This window comes from Bos indicus, chromosome 19 (assembly GCF_029378745.1).
Source record: "Bos indicus isolate NIAB-ARS_2022 breed Sahiwal x Tharparkar chromosome 19, NIAB-ARS_B.indTharparkar_mat_pri_1.0, whole genome shotgun sequence".
Lineage (NCBI taxonomy): Eukaryota > Metazoa > Chordata > Mammalia > Artiodactyla > Bovidae > Bos > Bos indicus.
Window position 1 is genome coordinate 43,758,302 of NC_091778.1, and position 17,796 is coordinate 43,776,097.

Consider the following 17,796-nt stretch of genomic DNA (forward strand, 5'->3'; position numbering starts at 1 on the left):
GGTGGCTCAGTAGCAAGGAATCCACTTGCAGTGCACGTGCAGAGATGCTGGTTTGATCCCTGCGTGGTGATGGACAGGGAAGCCTGGCATGCTGTAGTTCATGGGGTCGCAGAGTCAGACACGACTGAGCGACTGAACTAAATTGAACTGGGGAAGGGTCCCTAGAGAATTTTCCGGGAAAATTCCATGGACAGAGAAGCCTGGTTGGCTGTAGTCCATGGGGTCGCAAAAGAGGTGGACACAACTTAGCGACTAAAGGAAACAACAATTATCAGTAAACAAAAGATGTTGAATCAAGTGTCATATTACAGCCACCCTGACAGTGAGTGCTGAGGGAACTCAGGATAGAAATTAAGATTGCCCACCATTCTGCAGTAAACTGCTGGATCCTCCCCTCCCACCCCCTATACCCACTGCCCTATACCTGAGGAGACTCACAATGAGAAAACACAGGACACCAGACCCAGTTGAAGTGCATATCAGTGAAATGAATTTAGTGAGTGCAGACTTTGCACCTTCCCGTCCATAAAAAGGGCTTCCCTGGTTGGTGGCTCAGACATAAAGAATCTGCGTGCAACTCGAGAGAGCTGGATCTGATTCCTGGGTGGGAAAGATCCCCTGGAGAAGGGAAAGACTATCCACTCCAGTATTCTTGCCTGGAGAATTCCATGACAGAGGAGCCTGGCAGGCTACATACAGTCCATGGGGTTGCAAAGAGTAGGATGTGACTGAACGACTAACAATCAACACATAAAGAAGCACTAATTTCATTAACTTGAAATGTCTGGTTTTCTTTAATTAACGATAATCTTCAATGTTCCGACTGCCTGACCTTTGTTGCAAAACTGCTTAGTATCCTGGCTCCTCCCTTTTGCCTCTTTAGAACAGTTTCTCAGCGTTATCTGAGATGCTGTGTCCCAGGCTTGAAGCCCTCATAATGTCTGCCAAAGAAAACATAACTCTCAACTTTTAGGTTGTGCTTTTTTTTTTGGTCAACACAGATAATGTTTGATGGGATCCTTCGAGAGACAATACCTCTAGTTTATTGTCTGATTCTAACCCATGGAAATAGTGCTAATGAGGGTGGGCAAGTTGATGACCAGTTGGTGGAAAAGATGCTTTGTGGGAATGGGACCTTGGAATGTCCATCAAATCCTATTGGTAGGAAGCTATTTCATGAAAGCCTCCTCCTCCCTTCGGCTGCAAGCAAAGAAGAAAAGGAATAATTTCTGACTTAGGCAGAGCTTCTGGAGTTGTGGCCCCACACTGTGATGTAAAGGAGGAATGTCATGGAACAGGGGCCAGCAGAAAAGTGGCTCTTCAGAGAATTAGGGCCACTTCTAACAAAATGGTGTCCAGAATAGAGCTGGGTAGGGAAGTTACAGCAAAGTAATTTGGCTGGTAGTGAAAGTGTGGTGGACCAGTGAGCAGGATGGCTTACAGAAGCAAAGGGGAAAGAACCAGGAAACTTACTGCTTTGAGTAAGAAAAGTGAACAATGGCTTGGTATCCCAGGGCCCTTCCTGGTTTCCCTCAAGCTCATTACTCCACAGCTGGGGTCCCGATGTCATTCCCTGCTTCTCACAGCTGCCCCTCTGCATCCCTCAGGAAGGAGGATCCTGAGCGTGGTTCTCCTGGCCGAGGGGAAGCTTCATGGCTCCCAGGCTCTGAATTTTAATCCTTAGTTTCATCTCTTTTGGAGGAATGCCAACCCTTTTGGGGGGACTTAGAACCCAAGACTGCCGTGCTTGCTGCCAGGGTCGGCAGCAGGGGACCAAGGGAAATGGGTGGTTCCTGAGGAAGGACTCAGCTTGTTTGGGGTGGTACTACAAGGCCAGGACACAGCCCCAGAAATGACATTGTCTTTATTTGGACACCCCTCCCCAGGTGATTCTGATGCTGGCAGAACTCACATGACAATTTGTTTTCTTTGCTCTAGGAAATCCATAACTTGTGAGCAGGTAGGGCTGGCTGCTCATGAGGAAGAGAGGGTGTACAGACAATGAAAGAGGTGCCCATCCCAGGGCTGTAGGGAGAATGAAATATGCTGTGTGGCTATGACTGGCATCTCTAGCACGCACCAGAATCCTTTTTCTATGACATTCAGCCTCTGACTTTTCCCCTCCCCTAGGCTGCCTCCCACAGGACGGATTTGGCAGCCTGAATTTGCTGGGGGCAGAGCTCAGGCTGAGTAGAGTAACTGGGTGGGTCTGGAGGGCTAAGGCTCTGAAGGCAGAGAAGCAGTCTAGACACTACAGGATTACAGACACGGTGAAACTGGAGCCAGGGTGCCTGACTTAAAATCCCAGCTCCAGCACTTACCACCTATGGGACGTTAGACAAGTTACTCTGTGTGTATGTCTTCCCATTTCTAAGTGGGATAATTGTAATACCCCAGTCCCACTTCCCATCCAGGCAAATGCTGCACGTTTAAACTAGCAGTGTCTCTCTTTCATTCCCTGGTTCCCTCCTGTTCTCTGGAACTCATCCTATGTAACTGCCTTCGAAGAATACAATCCAACACAGATCCTTTTAGAAAAGCAGGTTTATTGGTCGGGCTGCTCACCAGGACACAGCAACACGAGAGGCTCCCCAGAGCCCACAGGAAACTGTATCTGCCCACAACTCAGGCCCCTTCAGCACCAAGGAACCTCGTCCCACAATCCCCATCCTCCCTCAGCTGATGTGTCTCCAACCATTTGGAAGAGAGAAGGGAACCAAGGGTGGGGGGGGAGCAAAGCTTTGTGTTGTATAAAAGGTGTGTCCCCGGACTCCCTCCCTCCAGCCCTTAAAACAATTAGCTGCAATTTTCTAAAATGCAGAGCAGGGAAGATAAGGCAGAAGGGGTGAGGGGAGAAGGAGGGAGCTTCAGCTCTCCTCTTCGGGCTGTGACTTGGGGGTGAGGGGGGTGTCCTTGCTTCTGACAAGTTCCCTTTATGGGGGAAGAACAGGGAGACTGAAGTGTCCTGAGGAGAACCTGATCAGAAGTCAGGCCTTTGAACTGGAAGCAGCACCCCTCTCACCCCAAAGATTCAGGAGAGGAACTCACAAGGCTACGGAGGTCTTGGCATGTTCTACAGCTTTATGATACTAGCTCTAGGGAAGGATCTTGAAAAGAAACTGCCAGGAGTGAGCCAAGGCCGGGCTGCCCTACACACAGGAATTCCTTACTCTCCTCTCCCCTTCTCCTGCTCTCAACTTGGTGACCTGGCCTTTAGCATCTGGTCTCTTTCCCATCAGCCTCCCTCCTAACTATAATACCAGCTTTCTGGACCCTGGTGCTGCCCTCTTCTGGGACCCTAATTTTCTGGGCTATGAGAAATGGGCTGTCCCTGGGGGCACCATAACCAGTAGAGGTAAGGGGTAAGGCTTACCTCTCTCTTCTTGGATGATGGGTTTCTCACACTGCCCTACCTACTAGTCCTGAAAAATTGTCCTGCTGTCCTCTGAGAACCCCAATAAGATGGGATCCTTGTCCTGTGTTTCTCCTGCTACTAATGAGCATTCTCTTTTCGCCCATTTCCACCTTCTACTATTTTCTGCTTTCCTTCAGAGCCATAGCCATGGGCACCTTTGCGAAGATGCATAAACATGAAGTGCCCTCCCTCCCTCCCCCAGAGCTCTGCCTGGATCCAGCCTTCCTTACTGGGACCTTTTGCAGATACAGCCTGTGCTAGACCCTCATGTAGGGTCATGGCTTACTCTGCTCTCTCTCTGACACTGCCCTGATGCTGCTATTGCTAAGTCGCTTCAGTCTTGTCCGACTCTGTGCGACCCCAGAAACGGCAGCTAGATACTCCCAAAAGCTGCTTTCAAATCCTTCCAGTATGGGGTCTCCCGTGTGGGCAAGGGGCCCTTTCATGGTAATTTTGGCTTTGAAGCCGCCAGAGATCAGAATGAGAAAGAAGAGCTCAGTGAACAGGAATGACAGCAGCCGGGTAAGCGTGTGTGTGTGTGTGTGTGTGTGTGTGAGTGTGTGTGTGTTTGTGTGTGACAGCAGCCGGGTAAGCGTGTGTGTGTGTTTGTGTCTGACAGCAGCCGGGTAAGCGTGTGTGTGTGTGTGTGTAAGTGTGTGTGTGTGTGTGTGTAGGGGTGGGGGGCGGGGAGAAGGCAGCCTGCCCCAAGCCTGGGCCTAATCACGGAAACGACAGCAATTTCCTCTAGGATTCCCGACTTGGATCCCCAGGACACGAATCACCGCCCTCTGCATTTCCACCCAGCCTACGCCTACAATGGGGATGTCCATGGTGCAGGCTGCCTCCCCCTCGTCTTAATAGCTGTAAGACTTGGAGGGGGTGCTCGTTGTGGGGAGGTGTTCTCGATTTAAAAATATCTCAGCCCATTTGGGGCAGAGAGAGAGAAAGAATGCGAAAGAGAAAGTTCGTAGAGGGAAAGGAATCGGGGCGGGGGCGGGGAGAAGCGGGGCGGCGCGGCCTTCCGGGCACAGCCCCGCGCCCGGCTCAGTCGCTGTCGCTCTTGTCCACCAGCACGGCGTCCGACTCCTCCGTGATCTCCAGCAGCGTGTGCACGTCGGGGCTGCTCCCGCGCAGCAGGTCTGCTGCCTCGCCGCGCTCCGCGCCGCCCTCCTCCTCCTCGGCGCCCACCTCCACCATCTCCGTGGCCTTCAGCACCTCCACCTGGCCCTCGCGGATCTTCTTGACGTGGAACGTGAAGGGCGGCACCTTGTAGACCGCGGTCTTGGAGCGCGCGTAGACCACGTGGTCGGGCGTGAAGGACTTACGCAGCTTGTCTCGCGAGCTCTTGAGCTTCTCGCGGCGCTCGGCGGGGACCAGGCGCGTGCCCAACTTGTTCATGCGCTTCTCCAGGGTGTGCCGCGTCTTCTCCAGGTTCTCCTTTGTCTTGAGGCGGGTCCTCTCCAGGTTTTCGCGCGTGCGCACTTTGGTCTTCTCCATCTTCTCCTTGGAGAAGGCCTTCTTGAAGTCGTCCACGCGCCGCAGGCCGCTGCGCTTGATGCGCTCTGCGCGCGACTCCTCGATGACTTCCTCCACCTCCACCGCCTCGTCCGACGACAGCTCGAGCGCCGCCGCGTCCTCCTCTGGCCGCTCGCCCTCGGCCAGCTCGTCGCCCTCCTTCTCGGGCAGCGTCTCCGACTCTTTCAGCGACTTCCCTATGCTCACTTTGGCCGGCAGTTTCACTTCATCCTAAAGGGAGATCAGAGGGAACAGATGAGGGTGGGGGCAGAGCTGGAGAGTTGGGCGAAGACTTGGGGGGACTCTGGGCGAACCCGGGGCCGGGCATTGGCACCCGTGATGCTGGCAAGTGCGTGGTACCTGTGAAATCGGCCTGGACTCCTGCGCTGGTACCCCCAGCGCCTGGCACCGAGCTGAACACTTCGTGAGCACTCAAATATGTGTTGAATGAATAGTAAGTAGACCTGGAGAAGGGCAAGGCAACCTACTGTAGCCTGGAGAATCGCCATGAACAGAGGAGCCTGGCGGGCTACAGTCCCTGGGGTCGCAAAGAGTTGGACACGACTGAGTGACTAAGCACATATACAGAGTAAAGAGGGAACCGAGCTTCGGATCAGAATCTGGCCTGTTTTCGCACTTCGGTCAAGTATCTCTGCGGCTCTCCAACCCGCTCCTCAAGCCCTGCAACCACCCATGTTAAACCACTTCTTACCCTTTGCCTCCCAGAGCTCACAATCGAACTTTGGAAATGGGCAGAGCGCCCTCTGGTGCACAGAGCCCCACACTGCCCGAGCCAGACCCAAAAGGCTTTGGGTAGTTTGTTTGGGTTGAGGGGTGAGCTCACAGCCGATCTCAGGCGACCCCGAAGTAGGGTAACTTGAAGGTAGGTTTACTTTCAAGGGAGCGCGTTTCCCAGACTTCGTATAGTTTCAGAAGAACCAGTATTAGGGAAGGGGAGTTAATGATCTCCCCACTCTCCCCATACGGTTTGGTTCCACCAATGGTCATTCTCCATCGCTATGTAGAAATTGAGGAAAGAGGAAGAAGCTGTCTGGGAGCTGAGAACATGTTTTCTTCCCAACCTGGAGGTTTCTTCTGGTTCTGACATCCCTGCCTTGGAATGGAAAGGAGGGGTTGCTTTTCTATTCTTGCTTCACTACACAACCCGCCCCCCACCCCAGACAGGAGCTCAAGAGCCAGGAGTAGAATGGCGAGATCCTAGATCTCAGAGCCAGTTCTTCTCCTGGGAAGACCCAGCACCAGCACTGTTTTCCATTCCGGGAAGACTTTCCAAGATCCTGACTCTTGACCTACATTTCAGAATCTCAGGATCACCTCTCACCAGAAGGTAGGGGAGATTGAGCCCAGAAAGGAAAAGAGGACATAACCCAGAATGGGTTTGTTTTTGGCCCAAAATACAAAACCCAAAAGTCTCTTTGACCCAGATTCACTTCTTTAGGTACATTGTACAAAGGAATGATAGGGAATAGGTTTTCTGAAGATCGTTTCACAGAATTGTAAGAAAACCCCATCTGAGAAAAATGAGGCAACATAAACTGACCCCTCCTATAAACACACACAAACACGTACACATTTGTGTTGGCTGCTTGGTATCTCTGCACCACCTGCTATAGAAATTCCTTCCCCAGCCCCCAACCTCTTTCCTCTTCCCTCCCATCTACATCCCCACAGAGTTTCCTGGTTTACATTGAAAACTAGGAACACCTCCTCCCAACTTCCTTCCCTCCCTGTCAATATCATTAGCAGGGACAAAGAAGGAATGCTGGCTTCACCTCTTCTCCCAAACTGGGCACCAGCTCTGCTGGGCACCAAGCCATCTCAGGCTCTCATTACTCAACTACACCTCCCAGCAGGCAAGGTGACCTGAGCTCAGGGCATGCTGGGACTTGTAGTCTCTACCTGCCACAGCTGGCTGGGTACTATCGTGGGCATTCTGCAGCATTCTATCTAGCCCTCTGCTTCTTATCACTTGCAGAGGCATTGAAGGGGTATTTTCCTCACTCTGAGTGTCGGAGGGTCCCAGCCAGTCTTAGCAGTCCCTCTGATTCCCAGTTGTACACTTTGGGTCTCCTTTTGCAATCACTTCTCTCCACCTGCTACCAGAGTCCTCTCTCTTACACAACATTTTAGGACTATCATCTAAACTCCCTGTTACTTCTTTTTTTTTTTTTTTTTCCCCTGTTACTTCTTAATTCATCTCCACCCAGAATTTACTGGCAGCCCTAGCATCAAAAAATGTCAGCTCTGATTTCTCCTTCACAGCCTCCTAGTCTAAAAATCCACCCATACCACCAAAGTTAGGAGAACGCCTCCTTTCACTAAAGCTCAGGCAATGTGGATGAATTAAGGGAAGGATTAAGTGTGATGGGTGGGGAAGAGCCAGGAAACAGTCCCTGCTGCTGGAAAACAGATCCACATTGTCTCTGTGCCCCACCCTGGCATCCCTGATTCTCCCCTTTGCTCTGTCCAACCCCTAAAGCCTGAGCTGGCTGGTTTTCCTGGCTTCTGGCTTCTTAGATAAAGCTTGAATTGTGAACAAGGCTGGAGAGAGAGTTCCAGACTTCTTGTAGCCAATCCCATCTTCTTAGTGCCTGATGAGAGGTCTCAAAAACAACATCAGGGAGCAATCCCAGTGAGGGGAAGATTTGGAGTTGTCTCCGCCAGACTAGAATGGTGTATATATATATATTGCCCTTCATCGTGAGGCTTCCTCTAGAGCAATAGCTTACACCAGAGGAATTGCTTTCTTGGTGGAAGGTCAGGGGATAGGGAAAGAAACCATTTGACCTAAGTCCGAGATAATATCCAGTGAATTGGCCCTGGAGAGGGTATACCACTATGACTTTAGCTTTTTCCCTCCATTAATGGATTTTGTCTTTTCTCTCTGTTTCCAAGCCAGGTTTCCCCTATGACTCACAGCTTTGGAGTGCTGTCTTGGGCCCACCCGTTTCGCCTGTTGCTACAACAACCAGCAACAGAATCCCAAAGCACCTCCCCCAACCCTGGGCACAGAGGCCGGGTACCCCTGTCCCACCCCTATTTCCCTGGCAGAGCTCCTAAGTCATAGGAGGGGCCTCAGGGTGGCAAGAAGGGAGAGCTCTGCTTGTTCTGTTTCTATATTTTTATTAAACAAAACCACCAGTCCCAACAGGCTTGGTTTCCAGAGTTAGCTTTAATGACCAGGTCTGAACAAAAGCATGCACAGCTTCCATTGTCTCCCCACCGCCCCGACCCCCCACCAAGCACACACAGCTCCCTAACCCAGGAAAGCACCAGTCTGGGATGAATTTAAGAGGAGCCATAAGACAGCTTCCAGCCCCTTCCTCTCCTCTCCCCAACCGCACTATATAAACTTAAGCTCCTCTGCCTTAGGAAGATTTTTATGTGATTTACTCGAGCACCTACTTCGTGCCTGGTCCTTGGCCAGGCACTTCACATTTGTCAGGGAGAAGGGACACGTATGATATGGCTCTGGGTAGGGTCTTTCTTGACTTAGAGCTAGCCAGTTCTGTTCCCAACCACTGCCTGGAATGACCAGAGAAGATACTGGAGAGGTCATTCGGAGACCTGGGATCTGTGTGTCAGAGGAGGGTACAGACTAGGGGAGAGGTGAGAGATAGGGAAGTCTTAAAAACTCGGGACTTCTACTTTAGGTGGTCAGGACAAGGGGGTGAGACACACTGAAGGCAGAAGGGACCTTTTTTTCTGCTCTAGCATGACACTCTAGCATGTGGGAGGATGTTGCCCCAAAGTGGGTGGAAATTGGTTCTTGGGTGGGGTGTTGGGGGAGTCCAGGTATATATAGGATACATATAGTGTTAAAATTTCATGGGGAAGAGGACAATTAGGAAGAAAAATGTCTAAAAGGACTCCTTAGAAAAATGATCATGTGAAAAAAAAAAAATGGAGAAACACTGTGCCATAGGTAGGCCAGATCCAGCAAAAGTGTACCCCCTCCTGGCCTCTCTGAGTTGGCAGCTTTTGGGTGCCCTGCCAAAGGCAGGATCTGGCAAACATAAGGGATCTCTTTGCAAAACATTTTCTGGAAAAAAAAAAAAAAAACCTGGAAAAAATAAGTGTAAAAGTTTTCCCCAGCTGCAGGGAGGGGCATGGAAAGGGCACAGAACAGACCCCTGGCCTGGGCCTCATGAGGGCCCTCTGTAAAAATGGCCCTCGAGCCAAACTGGCCTGTCCCTGAGGAGGAGGTGGAAGTGGGGGGAAGGTCAATCAGAAGCCTGGGCAGGGTTCAGGATGGAGGGGACACATGTATACCTATGGCCAATTCGTGCTGAGGTATGGCAAAACATCACAATATTGTAAAGTAATTATCTTCCAATTAAATAAGAAAAAACCAGAAGCATGGAAGTTGCAGGCAATCTCATGCAGGCAGCAGTGGGTACAACTCAGGTATGGTGTCTGGAGCATCTACTATTAAGATGGCAGCCAAGAGGTAGAGGAGCGCCCTTTCCCATGACCGCCCACCGGATTGCCTGAACATTCCATAATGCGAGTGTTTGCACAGTACCCGTCACCCACTCACAAGAGGCAGTGGCTTAGAAGAGACTGGCCATTCCAGACTGGCCGCTGCTAAGCAGTGAGCTGGACTGGACTCATGACATGCCACGCCCACGGCCCCTCCACGTGAGCCAGGAGACCCTAAGCACCCCCACCGGCTGTCGGCTCCTCAGGGGTGGGCAGAGGCCCAGTGGGCTCTGGGTAATAGGGCAGGGTCCTAGGCGTCTGGTCAAAGGGTGGGAGGTCAGGCACTGTCTCAGGCTTCATGTCAAAAGGCTCAGTCTCAGGCAGAAGATCAAAAGGCACGATCTTGGGTGTGGCCCGGTCTGAGGGTGCATTCAGCTTCTTCTTGGGCTAAGATGAGGAAAAGGGGTTTAAGTGGGGCTTGGGGTGGGTGCGGATGGGTGTGGGAGGAGGAGGCCTTGGTTGGCATGCAGAACTGGGGCTGGTGAGTAGAGGGGATGGGAGCACACAAATATTAGGATGGAAAGACACCACACTTTCAAGGCTCCATCAAGAGGGCCCTGGAGTGGAAATGGGGACAAACCCAGGCCCGTGAATTAATAAGCACAATTTAATCAGAACCCCGTCCCATCCTCCCTCTAGAATCTTCCCCAGTCCCATCCTTGGTCTCCTGCCTTCTACCCCGACCCAGCTATGGTTGTGGAATGATGCTATGAGGGGTTGGAGTGGTGGAGGCAAGAGGCTGCTGGGGGCAGGGAAGGAGTTTTCTAAGAGGCCACTTGTTAGACTCCATCTGAGGAGTCTCCAAGGAGGAAAAGAGAAGGCAAACAACTTCACTGTCTTGAGTCAGAGGCAGCTGATCCCAGTTATTCCCCCAGGCAGGGTGGGCATGGGCGCCGCCCTGGATAAGGAGGGCGAGGCATGGACGAGGGACGTCCTGGCTATTTCCCTTTGGCCTAATCCCCACCTCCTGCCTCCCTTCCTCCCATCCACCACCCCCCACCCCCGACTCATGGGCTATCAGACACCCAGGAGCACAGAGGAATCAGGACCAAAAACCAAGCTAATTTTGGGCATTCCCTAGTGGTCCAGTGGTTAGGGCTTCTCGCTTCCACTGAAGGGGGCACAGGTTCAATCCCTGGTTGGGGAATTAAGATCCCTCATGCCATGTCTTTTGGGAGGGCCAAAAGAAAAAAAAAAAACAAGCTGTTTTAATGACCCATGAGCCTGGGTCCTGAGGCACCCAGCAGCAGCTCCCAACTCTCCCTCCTGAGGGGCTGAGCTGCCGCTCTTGCTCTGGAGTCATGAGAAGTCAGGGGAGAGGGACATTTGTGGGCACCGCCAGACTCCATCGACAACAGTGTCAAGGTGTGCAGCCACAAAACCCAACACAGCAAGTGCCCCCCTTCCCTTTAGGATACAGGGACAAGAGGGGAGTGGCGGGAGGCTGAGGAAAAAGGAGCCGATGTGGTCCCTGCTGACCAGAGAGCTCCACTCCGTACACCCTGCACCCCTCCCCTCCACGGCCATTGGGCCAGGTGACCACACATTGCCTCAGCTTCAGCACTATGAGGCTGAGCAGCTATGGCCACCCACCTTAGCCACTCAGCTAACACTGCATACACACACCCTCACACACACACACATTCCCTCACACACACCCTCAACACACACACCCTCATACACAAGTGCTCTCACACACACACCCTTACACACACACCTCCACACAAACCCCCCACACGTACCCTCACACACACACACATTCCCTCACACACACCCTCAACACACACACCTTCACACATGAGTGCTCTCACACACACACCCTTACACACACACCTCTACACATACCCCCACACACCCCTTCACACACACCTTCACACAAGCACTCTCACACACACACATTCCCTCACACACACCCTCAACACACACACCCTCACACACAAGTGCTCTCACACACACACCGTTACACACACACCTCCACACATACCCCCCACACACACCCTCACACACAACGCTCTCACACACAACGCTGTCACACACACACCCTTACACACACACCTCCACACATACCCCCTACACACATACCCTCACATGCACACCTTCACGCAAACACATCCTAACACATGTGCCTTCATACACACACACACACATTTGTCCCAGTGCCAGAACTGGGCAGCTATCTCCCTCAGAGAATGAAGAAGCCAGGACTGTCCTTGCTTAGGGCTAGCCTCCCCCCACCCCGATTTCTGCTGCATAGCCCAAGAAAAGAAGGAGGAAGCAAGGAGCAGAGAGTATAGCAGAAGAAGGGGGTACACCTGGGCCCTTGCCTCAGCTGTGACCCCCAAATGCTTGAGTGGCAATAGGCAAGTGACTTCCCCTCTGGGGACCTCAGCTTCCTCCACTACAAAATGAAACAGCTGAAGTTGACTATCTCCAAAGCATCCTCCAGCTCAAAAAGTCTATAGTGACAGAATGATGAACTATTCACAATGGTAGTTCAAAATAATGGAACAAACCACCACTCATCTTTGTGACATTCCCTCTCCCTGTCAATTGCCCATTTCCTCCTTTTCTGATTTTGACCTTTTCAATAGTCAGACTTCACTTTAAAAAAATCAGAGGGAAGAGTATGATTTCCTTTGGTCTTAGGAATACCTCTAAGAATATGCTCCCTGTTTTGGATCCAGTGGTAGATTTTTGGATTCTCTGGTGGTTCAGACAGTAAAGAATCTGCCCACGATGCGGGAGACTCAGATTCGATCCCTGGGTCAGGAAGATCCCCTGGAGAAGGGAATGGCAACCAACTCCAGTATTCTTGCCTGGAGAATTCAGTGGACAGAGGAGCCTGGCGGGCTACAGTCCATGGGGTTGCAGAGTCAGATACAACTGAGCAACTAACACTTGTATCCAGTGACCAGGAAAAACAACCCAAACTTAGCTTTTTGGAGGAAGCATATGGTAAACACTCTCCACTAGGTCACCAAGGGGTGAGAGGGACCAGAGCCCCAAGTTGGGATGATTTTTTTGGACAAAAGTGTGGGCTTCTTCTGGAACCAGGTAGCCCCGATTTGCTGAGTCCAGGGAGGAGCTATAGTCTGGGTTAGGATTTGAGGAGGAGAAGCCAGCAGGCCCTCACACCAGCCCTGGTTTCCACCCCTTTAATGCCCATGTGCCACCTAAGCCCTTAAATGCGTCCTGGTCCTGCCCTCAAGCCCTTGGAGCAGGTCTGATGGCTCCAAATGTAGGTCACTAACTGCTTCATCAAAACTACTTCAGAACACGTTTATTTCCATTTTAGCCTCCCTTTCTGGATTCTAAAAGAACTCTAATAACATCCAAACTAGGATTGGGTATTAGGATTAGAATTGGCTTGGGAGAATTGGCTCCTTAATGAGCACTGTTGCTGCTGCTGTTTGGTCACTGAGCTGTGTCCAGCTGTTTTCGACCCTATGGTCTATTGCCCACTAGGTTCCCCTGTCCATGTAAATTTCCAGGCAAGAGGACTAGCTAGCTAGTGAAGTCATTCAGTCATGTCTGACTCTTTGCGACCCCATGAACTGTAGCCTGCCAGGCTCCTCCGTCCATGGGATTTTCCAAGCAAGAATACTGCAGTGGGTTGACATTTCTTTCCCGAGCCAGGGATCGAACCGGAGTCTCCTGCTTGGCAGGCAGATTGTTTACTGCTGAGCCATCTGGGAAGCCCTCCTTACTGAGCACAGCTGCTCCTATTTGCAAGGGGCTGTATTTGGCCTGGTCTTCCTAGCAGTTCTTGGTCCACTGACCCCTCAGTTACTAGTAGGATTCACTTCTCTTCCTCACTGGCTGTTGTTGCCTAGTGAGGTGTTGCCTGATAGGATGGGACGCCAAACTGCTGTTTTTGTTTGGGAGACAAGGAGGGAAATGCCAAAGAACGACAATAATGACTCAGAAGTGAGTTCAAGGTGAGGGCTCTGATATCCTGTGATGGGAAGGGCTGAATTTCATGTGTGTGTGTGTGTGAAGGGGAGGGATGTCAAATGCAAACTTAACGTGTGAAATCATGCCTAGCAGTTCCCTGAATTTGGGTGGGACCACACAAGGGATTCCCTCTGTTATCCCCCGGGAAAAAGGTGTGGTAAACCAAATGGCCTGATCCCACAGCTGGGGCCTTCCCACCCCTTCAGGCTCCCTCCACGTCTCCCTTTTGCCACATCATCACCTCCCGCCTCTGCAGTAGAGAACACCTCATCCCCTCCCCAACTGGAAAACTCACATCATCCCAGGACAGCCTTTCCCCAGATCTCTCTGCCTGGCCACCCAAACATCCTACCCCCTCAGCCCAACTTTATCATAAATGTTGCTGCCCCCAAGCTTCCCTATTAGGTCTGCCAAGGCATGAGGCTATTTTTACCTCATTCTCTTCCCAGGCCTGCAGGCCTCAGGGAGGAGCAGCCTCTGCTTTCCTCCAACAGCTGAGTACCCCACCCCCTCACCCCCACCTGGAACATCTGCTCTGTAACTCAGGGAAGTTCTGCTGCCTTGGGCCCCACCCATGTTGCTGGGATTTTTTTTCCCAGAGCTTCACTGTGGGTTGGGACCACTTTAGGTATTAGTTATTTCCCCTATGGTTTGGGGGCTCAGGATCTCCAGCTTGAGTCATTCCTACCTCAACCCTCTGTCCCCTACTGGCCTTGATGCAATCAAAGCCAGCCTGTGATTAAGCCCCACTCCCCACCGTGGATACACAATACACAGATACACAATCTGTGCCAACTGGCTAGAGGCAGTAACAGACACACCGTTGGCCTCTGCCAAGTCTCTCAGAATCTCTATCTTTGACATAAGGAGGTTTACCTCCAGGCTGAGAACTTTCCCAGGTCCTGTGGTCTGGGACATTTTGAATGAGAAGGGTCAACCATCCAAGCCCTTCGTGGCTCCTCTCTCCCACACCAGGCTCTGGAGAGAAGATAGAGGGGGCCCGCTGTCCCAGAACCCTGCCCTCTTCTCCTTTGTTTGATGCACCCCAGTGCTAGGCAGTTATCTTAAAAAATCTCACCCGCCTACCTCACCCCATTCTGCTTCCTCGGAGCAGTTAAATTCAGTAGAAACAATTCTGGGTAAATGTTTTCTATCAGTTAGTGCTATTTGTGGGGGAGGGGGGGCAGTGAAGTAAACTGTTTAAAGGTCGAGTACCTCTTGGGAGGAGTTCCTGGGGGGAGGAGAAAGGGGGGAGCAACCTTGCAGCCTCTGTCCCACCACCTTATTCTCAGATGAGTGCCAGCTCACTCATATCTACTGCCCCCGAACTTGCTTATTTCAACCTGCATTTCTCTTAGCTCCACCACATTGACCAAACCAAGGACCTCGTGGCATCCCTGATGGTCACTCAGAACACAGCTAAGGAGGGCCTCTGAGCTGTCAGTGAAACCACATCTCCCAGACAGAGGCCCTCTCCCTGGGGAGATGTGGGAAGTCGGGCCTTCTTTTTTTCCCATTCCCTTCAGTGCGGGGAGGGGAGCGAGGGGACACAGATTAACCCCTCGGCCCCCACGATCTCACCTCCTTGGGGTGGGAACATCAACCAGGCCCGAGGGAAGCAGAAATACGAGGCTGGGCACGTTCCCACCCCACCCAAGATCACCGAGCCCTCGGCTCAGACCCGTCCCTAATGGAATTTGGGCGACAGAGTAGAGAAGAGCAGCGATCCTGAGATGCCCTGGTTTACTTGGGGTTAGGATACAAAAACTCCCATTTTTTTCCAGGCGGGAAGAACGGGGAGAGGTGCAAAGGAAGCAACAAGCTAACTGGGCGGAGCCTGGGGCGCGCCAGCCTCCGGCCGCTTGTCCTCCGGCTCCTCGGCCGCCCCCGCAGGCATGCGGGGTGATTCACCGCGCCCCGACCGCGGGGCCAAGGTTGGGGGTGCTGTCCCCTCCCCTCCACCAGCCCCTTCAGGACTCGGCACGCCGCGGGCCACCACCCTCGCGCGGCTGCTTCCAAGAGGCCGAGGAGTAGGGGCGCGCCGCGGGTTAGGGTGTCCCTAAAGGCCGAAAGTGCCGGGAGGCGGGAGAAGATCGCAGCGAGGGGCGGCGTGGGCGGCCGAGGCCGATGCGGGGTCCGTGGGGGCGTGCTGGCAGCCGCGTCCCTCGCCTGGCGCAGCCCCCGCGATGCGTGCCTGAGCCCTGAATCACCCGCTATATCGGGCGGGCAGCGCCGGAGGCCCCAAACCCGGGCCGCGCCGCCCGTGTCCGCTTACAGCGGGCCCCAGTGGTCGCCAGGCACCCCGGCTCTCCGCAAAACTTCCTCCAAGTAGGAAGACTTTTGACAAGCTAGGTCGGGAGCGATCTGCGGGGCGCAGTGTCCCTGAGTCCAGCCCCCTAACTCGGTTCCGCTACGCGTTAGACACCGGAGGTAGCGGCTGGGTGAGGAGCAGCGGTGTGCACCGTGCGCCCCTCTGAGCGCTCCAGAAGCCCGCCACCCGCCCACCCCACCCCACCCCACCCCACCCCACCCCAGCAGCGCTCGTGGAAAGAGGGTGGATCCCCCGAGCCGGGTCAGGCTGCCGCAAGAGCCGCGCCGCAGGCAGATGCCCCTACCCTGAGCCCCGGGCGGGGGACGCCGGGCCTCTGGGCGCGGTCCGCCCGCCAGCTCACCTGGTAGATCATGACTTTAAAGTTGCGGCGCCTCAGCAGCTCGGCCTCGTTGACCTCCAGCTTCTTGATCTGGCCGGCCTGGCGCTCCAGGCTGCCGCGCACGGTCTTCACGTTGACGCTGACCTTGCGCACCTTCTCCAGCAACTTGCTCACGGTGTTGCTCGTGGTGGCGTGCGCCTTGCCCAGCTTGCTCAGCTCGCCTTGGATGCTCTGCACGGCGCCCTCCATCTCCGCCTGCCGCTCCTCCAGCTGAGCTTGGGTCAGTTGGATCTGGTCGACGGCGCCGATGATTTTGTCCAGAAGGCTCAGTACCAGCACGCCGTTCACCTGGTCTGATTTGATCAGCTCCTCAGAACCGGCCCCCGACGGCTCCTCGGCCGCCGGAGCCCCCATGGTGGAGGACCCCTGGTCCCCGGCGTCGGGGTACCCGGAAAGCGGCTGCTCGATGATGTGGAGCTGGGTGTCCTCCATGGCTGCCCGGAGCCGTGCGGGGCCGGCCGGATGGAGCTGAAGCGGGAACGGGAGACCCGGAGAAGAGGAAGAGCGAGAGAGAGCACGGAGGAAACTCGAGCCACGTCCGTGCGCACCGGGATGGTGGCCAGAACTGTGGGGCGGGGGATCGGTGAGTTCCCCGAATCCCAGGCCAAACCCCGGAGTCTCGTCGCCCATTGGCTGGCCCGACCCCAGAAAGGGAGGGACCGGGGCAGAAGGGGAGACCGATGCTGGAGAAGGAGGGGCAGCCCAGGGGGACCCAAGAGCCGAGCGCCCCACCCTTCCTAGGATGGTTGGAATAGTTGGAACGGGAGACCAGGGCCTCCGCTGGCGGTGGAGGCGGCGGGAGCGGGACTGAGGCGGAGGAATGGGCACTTGGGAAGGGAAACAGGTCCTGGAGTGTTGTTCTGCTTTTCCCTCCCGCTTGTTTTCTCTCACCCGCAAACCCACCTCCGTCTTTTAAGTTCCAGAGCAGGTCGTCAGGTGGGACAGGATATCCTGAAATTACGAGCAAACTATTGTGTTTGCTGGTGTCCCGTTTTAGACAGGGAAAGAATCTATGGCTTCCACAGCCTCTTCTAAGGGACCTCTGACTACCCACCCCATCAAGTTACCCAGCACTGTTCGAAAAAGCTTGAGGGGTCCTTTGTGAAGGAAGGGAAGAACTTACACGTTAGAGCCACAGTGGTGGTGAGGGGCCTCCAAGCTCCTCTAGGTCCCTCTTAGAATTATCCTAACAGAGGAGGATAAAGATGGACAATAAAATAGAAACTAGAGGGACTTCCCTGGTGGTCCAGTGGTTAAGACTCTGAACTTTGACTTCAGAGAGTGAGGGTTTGATCCCTGGTCTGGGAGCTAAGATCCCACATGCTGTGAAGTGCAGCTAAAAAAAAAAAAAAAATTAAAAAAAAAAAAAAAAGAAACTAGAGCTTTTTGCTCATCTCTCTCTAAAATCCACATTTCTCTGTGTTTCCGCATGCCCCAGAGGCCTGGCTGACACTGAGTTCAGAGAGCTGGACAGGGAGTTCACCCATCTCTCTGGAGCCCAGAGACTATGGCACTTTGCAGAAATATCAGACCCCACCTCCTCACTTGACAAACTGGAGACAGAGGGTCTGGAGAGAGCAAATGACTTGCCAGGAGGTTTGCCAGCAAGTTCACCTTAGCTTGGAGCTCAAACCAGGTGTCAAGACCCCTCTCTGGCACTTTCCATCTTAGCATGCTGTATCTTTCACCAGCACAGGG

The 17,796-nt window shown here is 53.4% G+C and overlaps 1 protein-coding gene across 1 annotated transcript; it reads right to left on the bottom strand.

The window, feature by feature from the left end:
* Positions 1–2,526: 2,526 nt before the first annotated feature.
* On the bottom strand, positions 2,527–16,679 carry CAVIN1 (caveolae associated protein 1). The gene is made up of 2 exons (XM_019981239.2): positions 16,060–16,679; positions 2,527–5,161 (listed from the first exon to the last, which is right to left on the bottom strand). Exons 1-2 carry the CDS (start codon positions 16,528–16,530, stop codon positions 4,460–4,462), a joined length of 1,173 nt encoding a protein of 390 aa, XP_019836798.2. The 5' UTR covers positions 16,531–16,679; the 3' UTR covers positions 2,527–4,459.
* Between the last annotated feature and the right edge of the window lie 1,117 nt (positions 16,680–17,796).

Coding starts and splice junctions, on each gene's coding strand:
- CAVIN1 (XM_019981239.2), bottom strand. CDS start 16,530: ATGGAGGACACCCAGCTCCACATCATCGAGCAGCCGCTTTCCGGGTAC. Junction 5,162..16,059: donor TTAAAGTCATGATCTACCAG/GTGAGCTGGCGG, acceptor ATCTCCCTTTAG/GATGAAGTGAAACTGCCGGC.